General features: G+C 38.2%; 1 protein-coding gene across 3 annotated transcripts in view; it reads right to left on the bottom strand.

Annotated features, from left to right (window-relative positions):
• LOC107702095 (transcription factor 12-like) overlaps positions 1-12,809 on the bottom strand; it is an 83,683-nt gene that overhangs the window by 69,588 nt on the left and 1,286 nt on the right. For all 3 annotated transcript variants that reach the window (XM_016504312.1, XM_016504328.1, XM_016504320.1), the window contains exon 2: positions 5,686-5,788. In XM_016504312.1, coding sequence (XP_016359798.1) covers positions 5,686-5,788 — 103 coding nt within the window. The remainder of the gene's footprint in view (positions 1-5,685; positions 5,789-12,809) is intronic.

Here is a 12,809-nt window from a genome sequence, read left to right as displayed (position 1 = left end):
CCGCCACCAACTAGTTCAGCTGAACAAATTTTACATTTTACTGTTTTAGAATGCGTTTTGGTCAAGATGAAGTGTGTCCACAATGCTGAGATGTTTACCTGTTGTAACTTATCCACATTTTGTGAACAAAATAGATGATGACACTGTAAAATGTAAGAATCTGAGAAGTGCAAATTAAATGCCACTGTTTCAGTCAATGGTTTCGGCCCTCTAAAACTATTTCCTGAAATTTCAACTGCATTAACAAAAAAATTTGTCAAAATTAGGGGTGGGGGAAAAAAGTATCGTGATATTTTCCACGGCAATACTGTATCGATACACGGACGCCAAGTATCGATCTTTTATTATACTATTTGGTAGAATGATAAAATCTATTTATTTACAATCCACTAGATGGTGGTGTTGAGTTTTTTCTGGTGAGGTCAGCTGGGTCACCTTCAGCATGCAGTAAGTTAGTAAAATAAAGAGGGCGGCATTGCAGAAAGTTATCAGGAAAGCCCCGTCCGCATTTAAATCAGATGTATGGACTTACTTCGGATTTGTGAACAAGGAGGGGACGTAAGTAGGGATGCACCGAAAATATAGGCTACATATAATAATAATAATATATATGGCGCGTCGCTCGTGTACCGCTCATGCTCATCGGAAAAGCAAAGTCCGCTCAAATAACGTGCTGACAGGAAATTTCTATGCAGTATAGGCCTACTTGTTCCGGTTTGCAGTAGCGCTACTGTGCTGTAACATGGTGTAGGCTAGTTCAGCTGTACTGGGCAACGCTGGTAAAATAATGCTACCTTCAGTGACGCTATGCTCTGCTCTGCTCATATGCTCTGATAATAATAGCTTCGTAGGACTATACATTATTTGGATAATTAGTCAAAAAAAACAACAACAACAACAACAACAACTTATATCTGATTCTGTTACATAGAAGTAAATAAAAATAATATTGATATTTAATATGGTAACACTTTACAATAAGGATCCATTTGTTAACTACATTAGTTAACATGAACTAACAATAAACAATACTTCTACAGCGTTTACATTTAATTAAGGTGGACTAGATTAGACTGTAATACAAATAGTTGAGTTTGCCAGGTGCATACAACATTTATGACAGATTTTCTGCTTGACAATCCCATTTTGCACTACAACAATAAAACGGAAGTGAGATAAACAAACTGAGAAATGTTTCTTTTTAGTTAAAACAGATGTTGTCAAAGTTTTCCTTTGGGGACATAATTTGAAGTTGGAAAAAGGTCATAAATTGCAATATATTGCAGAATATCGCAATATATTTAAAATCGCAATAAGATTGTATCGTGACACAAGTATCGTGATAATATCGTATCGTGAGGCCTCTGGTGATTTCCACCCCTAGTCAAAATGTGATCAAACTGTACGAGTTATAGCAGCTTATTCTGCAGCCACAGATTTCATTTAGCCCTGCTGATGACTATTTAACACAACGCTTTCGTTGTGGTTCACTGAAATGAGCGTGACCCAACAGACCAGCACTAAACTCCAGCGGAGGTGAGCGTTTTGCCAGGAAATACAGCTTCCTGAGATCATGTATGTGCATTATTCCCATCTACCGCAAATCACAAGCTTCCCTTGAGCTGCAAAGCAACAAGCTTCACCTTAGGTTTCAGCAAGTTTACAGCAAAACACATGTACAACTGATTGAAGCATTTTTTTCCAATGAACATTCAATTTAAAACTCATGTACCGTGTTTTGTTGTAGACCGTTTCATCAAGTCTAAAGCCAGGCCGGCTCTATCTGTGCCAACTGTTACCCATGGAGTTTGGAATGTCAACAAAGTACTAAACTAATTTGTCTTTTGTGATGGTAATCTGTTTGACCAGTAAATACTGGCTGCGCTGAAGAAGCAGGATTCTCTACGTGCATGCAGATTTCTTCTTAATCTAAAGCTGCATTAAGCCTTATTAAATATTGCTTAAAACTTCAACATAGAGTCATCATTATGCAATACGCTCCAGTGTTACAAACGGACAAGCACAAAAGCAAGCACAGTCTGTGCGCTATGGTTGGCTGATCAATTGATTATATGGTTAAACTGCACTACAAATTATGTTAAGGCTTCTGAAAATGGAACGGAAATAATTTATGTTTTGCAGAACTGAATTCACATCGGACAAGGTTTGTGATTACGCATTACTCGATGTCATCGGCTGCCGCATCAGAGGATCGTGTACAGCACAGGACAGTTTTAGCCGTCACAGTGTGGGTGCCACGTGCGAGCAGAAAGCAGAAGAGGATGCTGGGTAAGAGGATTGGATCAGAGAGCTGGCACGTGCGGCGCAGACTGACTGACTGACCTCTGACCTCAACACTCTCATGGGCTTTCTTCAAGCATACACACAGACACAGGCAGAAATACACACCGCCACATTCACTATCACCAGCCCATGGGGTCTAAATGCACCATATAGGAAGATGATGCAACAAAGCGAAATATCTATCCACTCAGAGACAAACCTCAAAGGTAATGGTGCAGTAAAGGCGGACACGGATAACATTTTGCCCCCATCATCTGATACGTAGTTCTACATAAGCTCAAATCCATTACCAACGCAGCAGAAGAGAGTGTGACCTTTAAAATGGATCTCCATTATTCAGAACAAGCAGCGGTTACTCTAATTAAAATGTTATGTCAAATAAACAGTCATTACCAGCCATCTGCCTAGCACTATAAACTGTAACAAGTTCATTATCATACACAATAGCTGACCCCAGGTAACCCCAAGCTGCTCTCAACATGTCATACTTCACTTAGAGAGCGCATAGAACCAGGTCAACGCATGCAGCCCCCAAAGGCATATTTAAGACTACTAAATTAAGCATTCAAATGAAACCGCTTAATGGGATAATGGTTTATGAAAGCAAATCAGATGCATTTCTTATATTATCGTCATAGACAAACAAGGTTATACGTTTGTTGAGATTATACAGTTTAAATGAAGCAACATTTTATGCATTATTTATTAAAAAACGAGATTCGAGAAGGTTTTATCAGCCGCAAACAGTTTGAAAAGGTAAACAAACAAGTGCCAGCCTACGATTTCTATTTCCTTCAAGAAACTGCAGACCACCGGGATTTGTCTCGAGATAATCCACTTAGATTACCACGGCTCTGTTTTTAAACGGCACACGCAGGGAAAAAAAATGGGTCACATAAACCCATGAGTAACTCATAGGCCAGGGTTCCCTCAGAAATGCCATTTCTGTGTGGTGGTAATGCTTAATTGTATTACATTCACATTCGAGCTCTGCCTTTTTCATTGGTGAGTAATAACCTTTCAGAGATGATTTAATGAGGTTGCTCCGGAATGGGTAATTCCATGTAAATCCCAGATATTACGGCTGAAATTCAATTAGATAAGACTAGGCCTCCTCGTCCAATCCCAGCAAGATAGCGCAGGCAATTTAGCCGTGCAATCAGATTGTCTAATTCCCTGACACATCATTGTTCCAGATCATTTCCATATTTTGCTACTTATAGGCATAATTAGTGCTGCATCAACAGGACAGAGGAAAACCAAACATCCTTCCTACCTCCACACACACAAATGCAGATCAATTGGTAGAAAGATAACATTTTGTTTTGGTGGGTTTCGTGCAGTAGCACCCATCCGTAAACTTGCCACCTTACATGGCAACCGGTCTCCAGGGGGATGCTACAAAGAGCCGGGGTTCAGCAGCCCATAAAGCTGTCATGTGCGAGCACATCACAATAGCGGCAGACAGAGAGACCTCAGATCTAACAACATCCATCAATCACGTTCAAGGGATAAACAGCCCCTTGTGACTCTAATCAAGCCATTCTGTCTGATAAATACATAAGAAAATGCTGTTTTTGTCATTATCGTAATCATCTTTTGAACAAAACACAAATAAAAAGTACAATTTAAAGCTTGATCACCTCGACTCTCGTGTAAAATAGTAAGACCAAACACCTTAATAAACAAATGACACCCTGCTTATTAATAAATAAAACTGTGGCACTAAATATATCATATACTGATTACAGATATGCTACCTTATGGAAAAAAGGGCGCAATCTTTCCGAAAGAAAACTGTTATAAATACAGCAATAGAATGTTCACTTCACAATGACAAAATTATCCACAACATCAACATGTTCCAAAATTACACAACAGAAATAACCGTGTGCAATTTTCAGAATCTGCACGGCATGTCATCTGAATAATGCTGAATAATGTGTATTATGCTTTGTGTCTGTGGAGTCAGCAAACAAACAGTAAAAACCAGGGGCCAAACAAGCACAGACTCACAAACTGATACAGATGGAAAATTATTTGAAACATTTTTGGAAGCAAAAGAGGAAGTGGAGCGAGTTAAGCGGAGTTTCACACACCTCTTCGGAAAGAGGAGAGAGATTTGAGAGAGCCCGTGGCTGAGGGGGTTTGTGTGTGTAAAATGATCTTTGGCCCATCTGTTTGTTTCACTACCACCCCTGAAACCCCTCCTTCGCTCGCTCTCTTTCGCTCTCTCTCTCCTTTCCTTCACATCCCTTCTCACTCTCCTCTGCAGAAAAATGCAATGTGCCACTGGAAGAAGCCGGTGGCTTTTGTGATGGAAAACTGTACTGATGGTGTGACTTCCACCCTGGGGGAGGGTCAACTTCTGAAGACAGTCACAGCGCAGGAAGATGCTAAAGAAAAATTCATATAATATTGCATTATACTGTATATAATGATATAATATATAATGAATTATATATAAAATAAATAATGCATTTCTAATACAACATTATTATATATTATTAGTCAGTGCAGTTCATTAATTAATGAATGGATAAAAAAAGATTCCTAAATCTGTGTGAATCATTCTGACGAATTCTTTAGTGAATCTGTCAGCGCAGTTACTGAATCTGACTCACTTACTTGACTTTCATGTCTGACTCAAAAAGAGCCAGGATTATTATCTTTTTTAATAAATAAAAATCAATAATTTTTAAATGCATCTTTTACAATATACAACCATTCTAATGTTTGGGGTCAGAAAGATTTTTGCACAAAATTGTTTAAAAGTGACAGTGAAGACACTTATAATGTTACAAAATATTTATAGTTAAAAAAAATGCTGTTCTGTTCAACAAAGAATCCTGGAACTGCTTTTAATAATGATAAATGTTTCTTAAGAATGACTTCTGAAGGATCATACAATACTAAAGACTGGAATAATGGCTGCTGAAAATTCAGCTTTGTCATCACAGGAATAAATTGCTATTTAATTGATTTCTATTTTATTATAAAATATATTAAAATAGAAAACAATTTATTTGAAAAGATTTCACACTGTTAGTGTTTTTGTATTTTTGATCAAATAAATGCAGACATGAGACACTTCTTTCAAAAACATTTTAAAATCTTTCTGAACTCAAACTTCTGAATAGTATTGTATAAAATTACTTTTTATTTATAATCTTTTATATTAATATTAAAATAAATAAATGTTAAAATATTTCAATACATTTCAGTGTGCAAATACACAACATCCTCACCCATCTCTGGCACTTCCTGTGGTGACTGCCTTCAGAGAGAAATGCCTGATCAGTCCACACACTGCTAAACGGATTGATAATAGAAAGACGGGTGTGAAAGAGAGACAGGGTCAGAATCACCTTGGATACTCACCCATTATGCCGGAGCTCATGAAAGGTGTTGGGGGCAATCCTTCATGGGACACTAATCGACTGTCACTCAAGTGATCAGCATAATGAATGCTGCCTCCAAACCCCTGGGGGAAAGAGATCACAGCATTAAACACATTATTAGCTGGACCTACTAATTGAGTGCTATGACACTCTTCTAATTACTGGGGGAAAAGAGGGGAGTGCGGCTGGTCAACTGTCCCCCGAAACGATCGATATTTCTCCACTCTCCTCATTAAAAAACACTTTCTTCAAAGTCTTTGATGAATTTCATTAAAAGGGCAAACAAAGCCCTGAAGAGAAAATAGCTCTTGTGCTGTGATTGTGTAATTGTAATAAAGCTAATGGGGCACAAACAACAACAAAAGAAGCCATTTGCATTCATCAACAAAATTCATGTCATATTAAAATGGTTTGTTTGATTCCATGCTGTCTCCTGCTATTCCATATAGGGATATAACAATAATTCAGACATTAGTTTTTTTGTTTTCTAACGATTGAGTGCACTGTTTTGCTCACTTTTTTAAGATCAGTGCTGCGCACATTTTTAGAGATGCTTCTAGAAGTTTCTAGCTCGGTTGTAAATGCCGTTGCCAGGCAACATTTTGGCTTTGTGTGGCAATCCTACTTTTTGTCAACCTTCATTCATGATAACATTTCTATGTGGTATATTGTTAAAAAAAGTGCTAGACCGGTAAGGATTTGTGTGCATATGACGCATCAGAAATGACATAAAACTGATGAAGTGAAGTGTTTACTAGAGCTCAACACAGATCATGTCTTTATGCCAAAAGCCTGCTTGTACTTAAAAAAGTAGAATAAATAAGTCAGGTTCTCTCCTCGGCAGCTGAGATCTGCCCTTTCATGACCGTTATCAGCTTTGGGGGGCTTAGGTCTAAATATCGGTCACAGTATGGGCCTTTAAAACTCAGAGCCCCCCCCAATAAAAGATACTCTGTGGCTGTGTTAATCCTGGAGCCGGTGAAAATCCGCCTGGCGCTACAGTCAAATGTGTCCCCCAAACCATATTAACTCTCTCCTGAGGGGCCTACAGCTGCCGGCTGTCCATTACTGTGGGCTTTTCCTTCTCTGCTTTCAACAAAAAATATATCACAGACTATTACTATTCGTGATTTTTTTGTGTCTGTTTTCCAAACGGATGGCGATTGAGTAATTTCAAAGGCAATGGAGTGTTGTGTGGGGCAGAATCGATGCAGAGAGGTTCCCTATCGTGTTCCTGCCGTTTGTGTTAATAACGCTATGAACTGCCTGACTAATGGCTTCTCCCCTGAAGAGACACAGTGGGAGGGGGTGGCAGGCGAAAAACAAGCCCCCGAACTGCAATGTCCTACCCAGCAATTTGGTAAGCATGATTTAGTAAGCTTTCCGACTGAGGTTAGCACACAGATGCAGGCAAACGTATGCACAAATACAATTAAAGGGATAGTTCACCCAAAAACAAAAATTCAATTACTCAACCTCATGTCATCCCAAACCCATTAGATTTGTTCGGAACAAAAAGGAAGATATTTTTATGAAACCTGAGAAAAGTCTATTCACCCAAAACTTTCAAGCTTCAAAAAGTTCAAAAAGAAAGCATAAAAATAATCTATATGAATCAAACCATTTAATTAATGTCTGCTTCATATGGAGGCCCTTTTCCGAAACCAAATAAAAAAATAAAACAAGGCAATTGCTGCTTCTTATCTCACAATTCTGACTTTTTTTCTCAGAATTCCATGTAATAAACTTCTCAAGGCTTCTCTTGAGTTCTCAAGTCATATAAACTTGCAATTCTCACTTTTTTTTCTCACAGCTGTGAGATTATATCTCACAATTCTGAATTTTCTCGCATTTGCAAGTTCATATCTCTCAATTCTGAGAAAATAAGTCAGAACTGGGAGCAAGCAATACAGTCAATCTTTGAGGAAAAAAAAAAGTAACCATTTTCTTACAATTGTAAGCTTATATCTCACAATTCTGGCTTTTTACTCACAAATTGTGTTATAAAGTCAGAATTACAAGATATTAACATGCAGATGTAAACTCACAATTGTGAGAAAAAGTCAGAATTGTGAGATAAAGTTGCAATTACCTTTATTTTTTATTCAGTGGCAGTAATGGGTTTATACATCTTCACCTTATGTTCTGAACAGATTTAATTTTCGCTTTTACTGTATATGCTTGCTTGGCATGTGAAAACAATCCTCACTGGTTCTTATGGAATTTCAAACATGCTTATGGGTTTGAAACAACACGAGGGTGAGTAAATGATGACAGAATTTAAATTTTTGTGTAAACTACCCCTTTAACCTCTTTTTCATCCATATTTTCCTTCCTGGCCTTTTGAGTCTGCCCAATGGCAGCTACCTGAATGTCAGAAAAGTACAGTGGATGTGAAGCTGAGTTGATGAGGAGATTGGTGAGACCATTAGATCATCAATCATGCTGCCCTGTGATCTCAGAATGCGCTGCTTGTTACTCAAGCTCTCAGCGGCGAATGCTTAGTCTGGTCTATATAACTGCCATGTTGCTGCTTAAGCATGCAAACCAGCACTCTGTTCAAGAAAACATCTCTCAGATGCTCCTTCGCATCCCAGGTGAATGCCCTGGTCCCATTTTAAGGCATTGGGGATGGGTGATAGTGGCGTGATGGACGGGAGCAAGGCACTCTGGGACAGCGGGGTGCGCGGCAGAGGTGGTGCATGCGGGTTGGGCTGTCAGATGGGAGGCCTGAAGCCACGGCTGCCCAGGATGTGATGCCTGGCTGTGGGCCAAGGTCAGCTAGCCGGGGCACCAGTCTGTTCAAAGTCCACTAATCACACGCGTACAGAGAGGGAGAAGAAGAGAGAGAGTCGCTCTTGTGAAAAAGAGCCTGCTTAAAATGATTCACAGTTTCCGTGTGAGAGAACAAGGGAAACGTTAGTCGATAGGATCCCGTGCTCTTTGCAGGTAACACAGAAATACAGAAAAGCCGTAGCCCCTATTTAGTTATCTGATAGGAGATCTGTGTGTAGCAAGACTGTGAAAAAGTAATGTGACAGATGAAGACGCTGATTAAATCTAGCAGGTTCTTCACAGAAACAGGCTGCAGCTCTGCTAAAGCTCTTGTGGCTTTTTAAGGGTAAACCACAAAAGAGTGAGATTCTCACGATAAGATCAAACCTCAGACAATAACTTTGTTGTTGGTCGTGAGCAATGGACACTGCTGGGATCCAATTAATATCAGGAAGTAAGTTTGAATAGTAACTTGTAAGTGTAAAGGCTGGAATACACTACACAACTTTTAAAATCTGTTTAGAGTTTAAAACACTACTCATCATATATTTGCCAACTTTGTAAATTGTTAAAGAACACAAAAAAATTATACTACATTTTTAAGGTAAGTGGTTGCAAACTACATTTAAATAAAAAAAATGTTGAAAGTTAGTCAACTAAATTTGTTTATTTAAATGTAGCTAAAACAAATTGATTGCAACCACTTACTCAAATTGACGTAAATTCAAAGAATCATTTTTTTCAGTGAACAAAAGCTGGGCATCAATGACTTAATGCAGTTAATGAGGGTCACACACACTACCTAGTCTCGCGTAGCCAGACCTTCAGACTGACAGCTGAAGGTCTAGAATCCATGGCAGCTTTCATTGGCCAAGGCCCGCCCATGAGGCCGTTTGACCGACATGTCAAACAACCAATCACAGTTCGTTTCGTTCAGCGTCACGTTTCGGGGCGTGGAAATGTCGCCACAATAACAGACCGGTGTGTAAAACTCTCGGACGTATTATAAAGATTCTATGCCGCGAACTTTAAATATTTCACATACTTTTGAAAATCCACCGTTTAGCTGATCCTGATAAGCGCTCGTCGTCACAGTTGTAAACATGACGGCTTTCTTCTTTCGTGAGGGGGTTTGGCACCACGCATCTTTGTATCCAGGCGGAACATTAAAGAACGCGACGAACACGTCTCCCGGAAATCCTGTATAATTCAACCAATCTGAAGACGACTTCGAAACTCCTGAAGTGTTTCCACTTTTGTGTGCCATATGCATCAGACGTTCAGCCAACGGTCCGTGGGCATGACGTCTGAGGCTGAGACTACACACTACCAGACTTTCAAGTCATTGCGAACACAAAAAACTTGTGCAGCAATGTATTCCTCGTTGCAAGGAGACGCATGACAAATGTCATATAGTGTAAAACTATATAATTGTTTCAAACAGAGATTTTGTGATTTTAAGTCTGTTCAAACTGAAGATGTCTGATGCTCAGTAAAAATGGAGCAAATCACCTGCTGGTTTTCTTCTAACTCTGAGGCCTTCTGAGATATCTGAACTTTGCTGAAAACTGTAACTAAACAAAAATAAAATTAAATCCAGAGAGTATGATCATGAACAGTTTAGAATGGCCACTACATACAGGAATATTCATAATTTTAATACATTTAATACATACACTTAATTATGCTATTATATAAAGCTTTGGGGTCATTACGATTTAAAAAAAATGTTTTTGGAAGAAGTCTCATGCTCACCAAATATTGTATTTATTTGATCAAAAAACAGTAATATTGTGAAATATTATTAAAATGACTTTTCTATTTTTCTATTTTTTAAAATGTAATTTATTCCCGTGATGACAAAACTGAATTTTCAGCAGCCATTACTCCAGTCTTCAGTGTCACATGATCCTTCAGAAATGATTCTATTATGCTGATTTGGTGAAAAAGGAACATTTCTTACTATTATCATAATACATTTTTGGGGAAACAGTGACATATATATATTTTGATATAACCTTACTGACTCCTAACTTTTGAACATTGGTGTATGTAATTAACATAGCACGTCATTTATTTCAACAGGTTTTATGAAACACGTACCAGAAGAAATAGCAGGCACACTTGGTTAATAATAAAAATGTTTACCTAATCTGTCCGATTAGTCCCAAACTCAAGTTTATAGGAAATCTCACCATTCTCTGGCCTTAAATGTGCCATGCAGCATTGGACACAGATTCATCACTAGGTATAAGGGGTAAAGTTATGGCCAAGTGCTACAATTTTTTGGCACTGACTTGGAAATTATGATGATTATATTGCAGGTCGAATGCTTGGGAAATGACAAACACTTATGTTAATTTCTCTTTGGAAACCCAAGTACTCACACACACACACACACACACACACTTAAACAGTTTGATTGTGTTTATCTGATGCATGTGTCTGTGTGTATGTGAGTGTGTGTGTGTGTGTGTACACACACTGTATAGAGGTGCAAACAGCTGTCTCCTGATCCCATCCCCAGCAATGTCATAACCACTAATTTCCATGCACCTAGAGCAAAGATATCTCATGCGTCTCCATCTTATAATTCAAATCAGGCCGCCGGCAATGCCATCGCCTGTAGAAGTGCGGAGAGGAAGGGCATCGGAAATAAACAAGACAATGTGGTGTGAGAGCCTCCGACATTTGACTGATTTCTGATAGGAAGTGACAGGAGATTGACATGAAATGAAATTCATACAGGGCACCCTCTGTCATGAATACTGCTAATATAATCATAACGTCAAGTAGGCTGTATGTGCACTTTCATCTGTCTCTTCTAACAAACTGAATAAACAAAAACATTTCCTTTTTTGCCGTGCAGGAAAAAACAAAGATATTTTCTTTGCTGTGTTCTTTGAGTAGAACAGCTGCTCGTAATGCTTAATAACTTTTTTCAGAATGTTACTAAGGAAATTTGGGGAAAAAGAAAAACAAGAACTTTATTCTGAGTGGATTTCTTTCAATATGGGCACTCCTCAATTAACTTTTAGATATAAAAACTGCTGTTTACTAAAAGTCACCAGCACATTCATTACTACAAAATGTTTTAAGTTTTATAAAAAGTAGGGATGCACCGATGTATCGGCCGCCGATATTTATCGGCCGATTTTTGATTATTTTAAAGCCATCGGCATATCGGAAATAGCATGAAAAGGGCCGATACCGATGGTTTATTAATTAACTGCATGGAGACAATGAGTTGCATGTCTGTTGCATAATCCAATGTTTTTCTCTGGGCAAAATAATTAAATACTTCCCAAAACAAAATAAAATCTGTACAATTTGAGTTGAATTACTGAAATAAATGAACTTTTCCACGACATTCTAATTTATTGAGATGCACCTGTAGTTTGTCAGACAGTATAGTATACAGCCTATGCAAATGTGATGCTGACGCATCCAACCAGTGATGGCAGGATCGTGTAGAACACGGATTCACACAAGTTTACATCACGCACCTGCAGCGTTTCTGTGAACAGATTGTTAGGTTTTTTCCATTTTTTTTACAGAAACACTGAATGACCAAAAAAGCACCACCACCAGTCCTAAATTCAGTTAAAATGTCTGTTCATTCATACAAGCTTACCAAGTTTTAATTCTAATTACTAAAGTTCTATCATTAAATAATACTTGATTATCCTAATATCATATTATAATGCTTTACCGACTGATGTTAAGAGTGTACTTTCAGATATTTAAAAAGCTGTATCAGTCTGGCGAGTAAACTAAAAAATGTACTAGCCAATGGCGATTCAATTGCCAAGGTGTTCGTAGAGGGTTGCTTGAGCACCAAATCAGCATATTACAATGATTTCTGAATGATCATGTGAAAGACTGGAGTATTGGCTGCTGAAAATTCAATTTTGTCATCACATTCATAAAATATTTTCAAAATATTACCGTTTTTACTGTATTTTTGATCAAATAATTCCAGATTGAAAATACAAGACTACTTTCAAAAATATTAAACAGTCTTAACAATCCCAAATTTCGGAACGATAGTGTTATACCTAACAGTATTATACGGTGAAGTAAATGTATTGTTTTAAGTTAAAAAATCATTTTTAAAAAATACTATGAAAAACGGTTAAAGGCACAATATGTAAGTTTTCGCCGCTAGAGGGCGCGTATTCAAAACAAACAAAGAAACAAAGGCGTAGTTTGACGATGCCGTGACTGAGTGTGGAATCATGGGAGTTGTCGTCTTCATCCCCACAGCCGAAGCAATCCGACGGGACTCGGGCAGAAATCATGTTCATGGATGAGCTAATGTATTTTAAC

Source organism: Sinocyclocheilus anshuiensis, unplaced genomic scaffold (assembly GCF_001515605.1).
Source record: "Sinocyclocheilus anshuiensis isolate Anshui unplaced genomic scaffold, SAMN03320099.WGS_v1.1 scaffold1941, whole genome shotgun sequence".
NCBI lineage: Eukaryota > Metazoa > Chordata > Actinopteri > Cypriniformes > Cyprinidae > Sinocyclocheilus > Sinocyclocheilus anshuiensis.
This window is presented reverse-complemented; position numbering and strand designations above follow the sequence as displayed.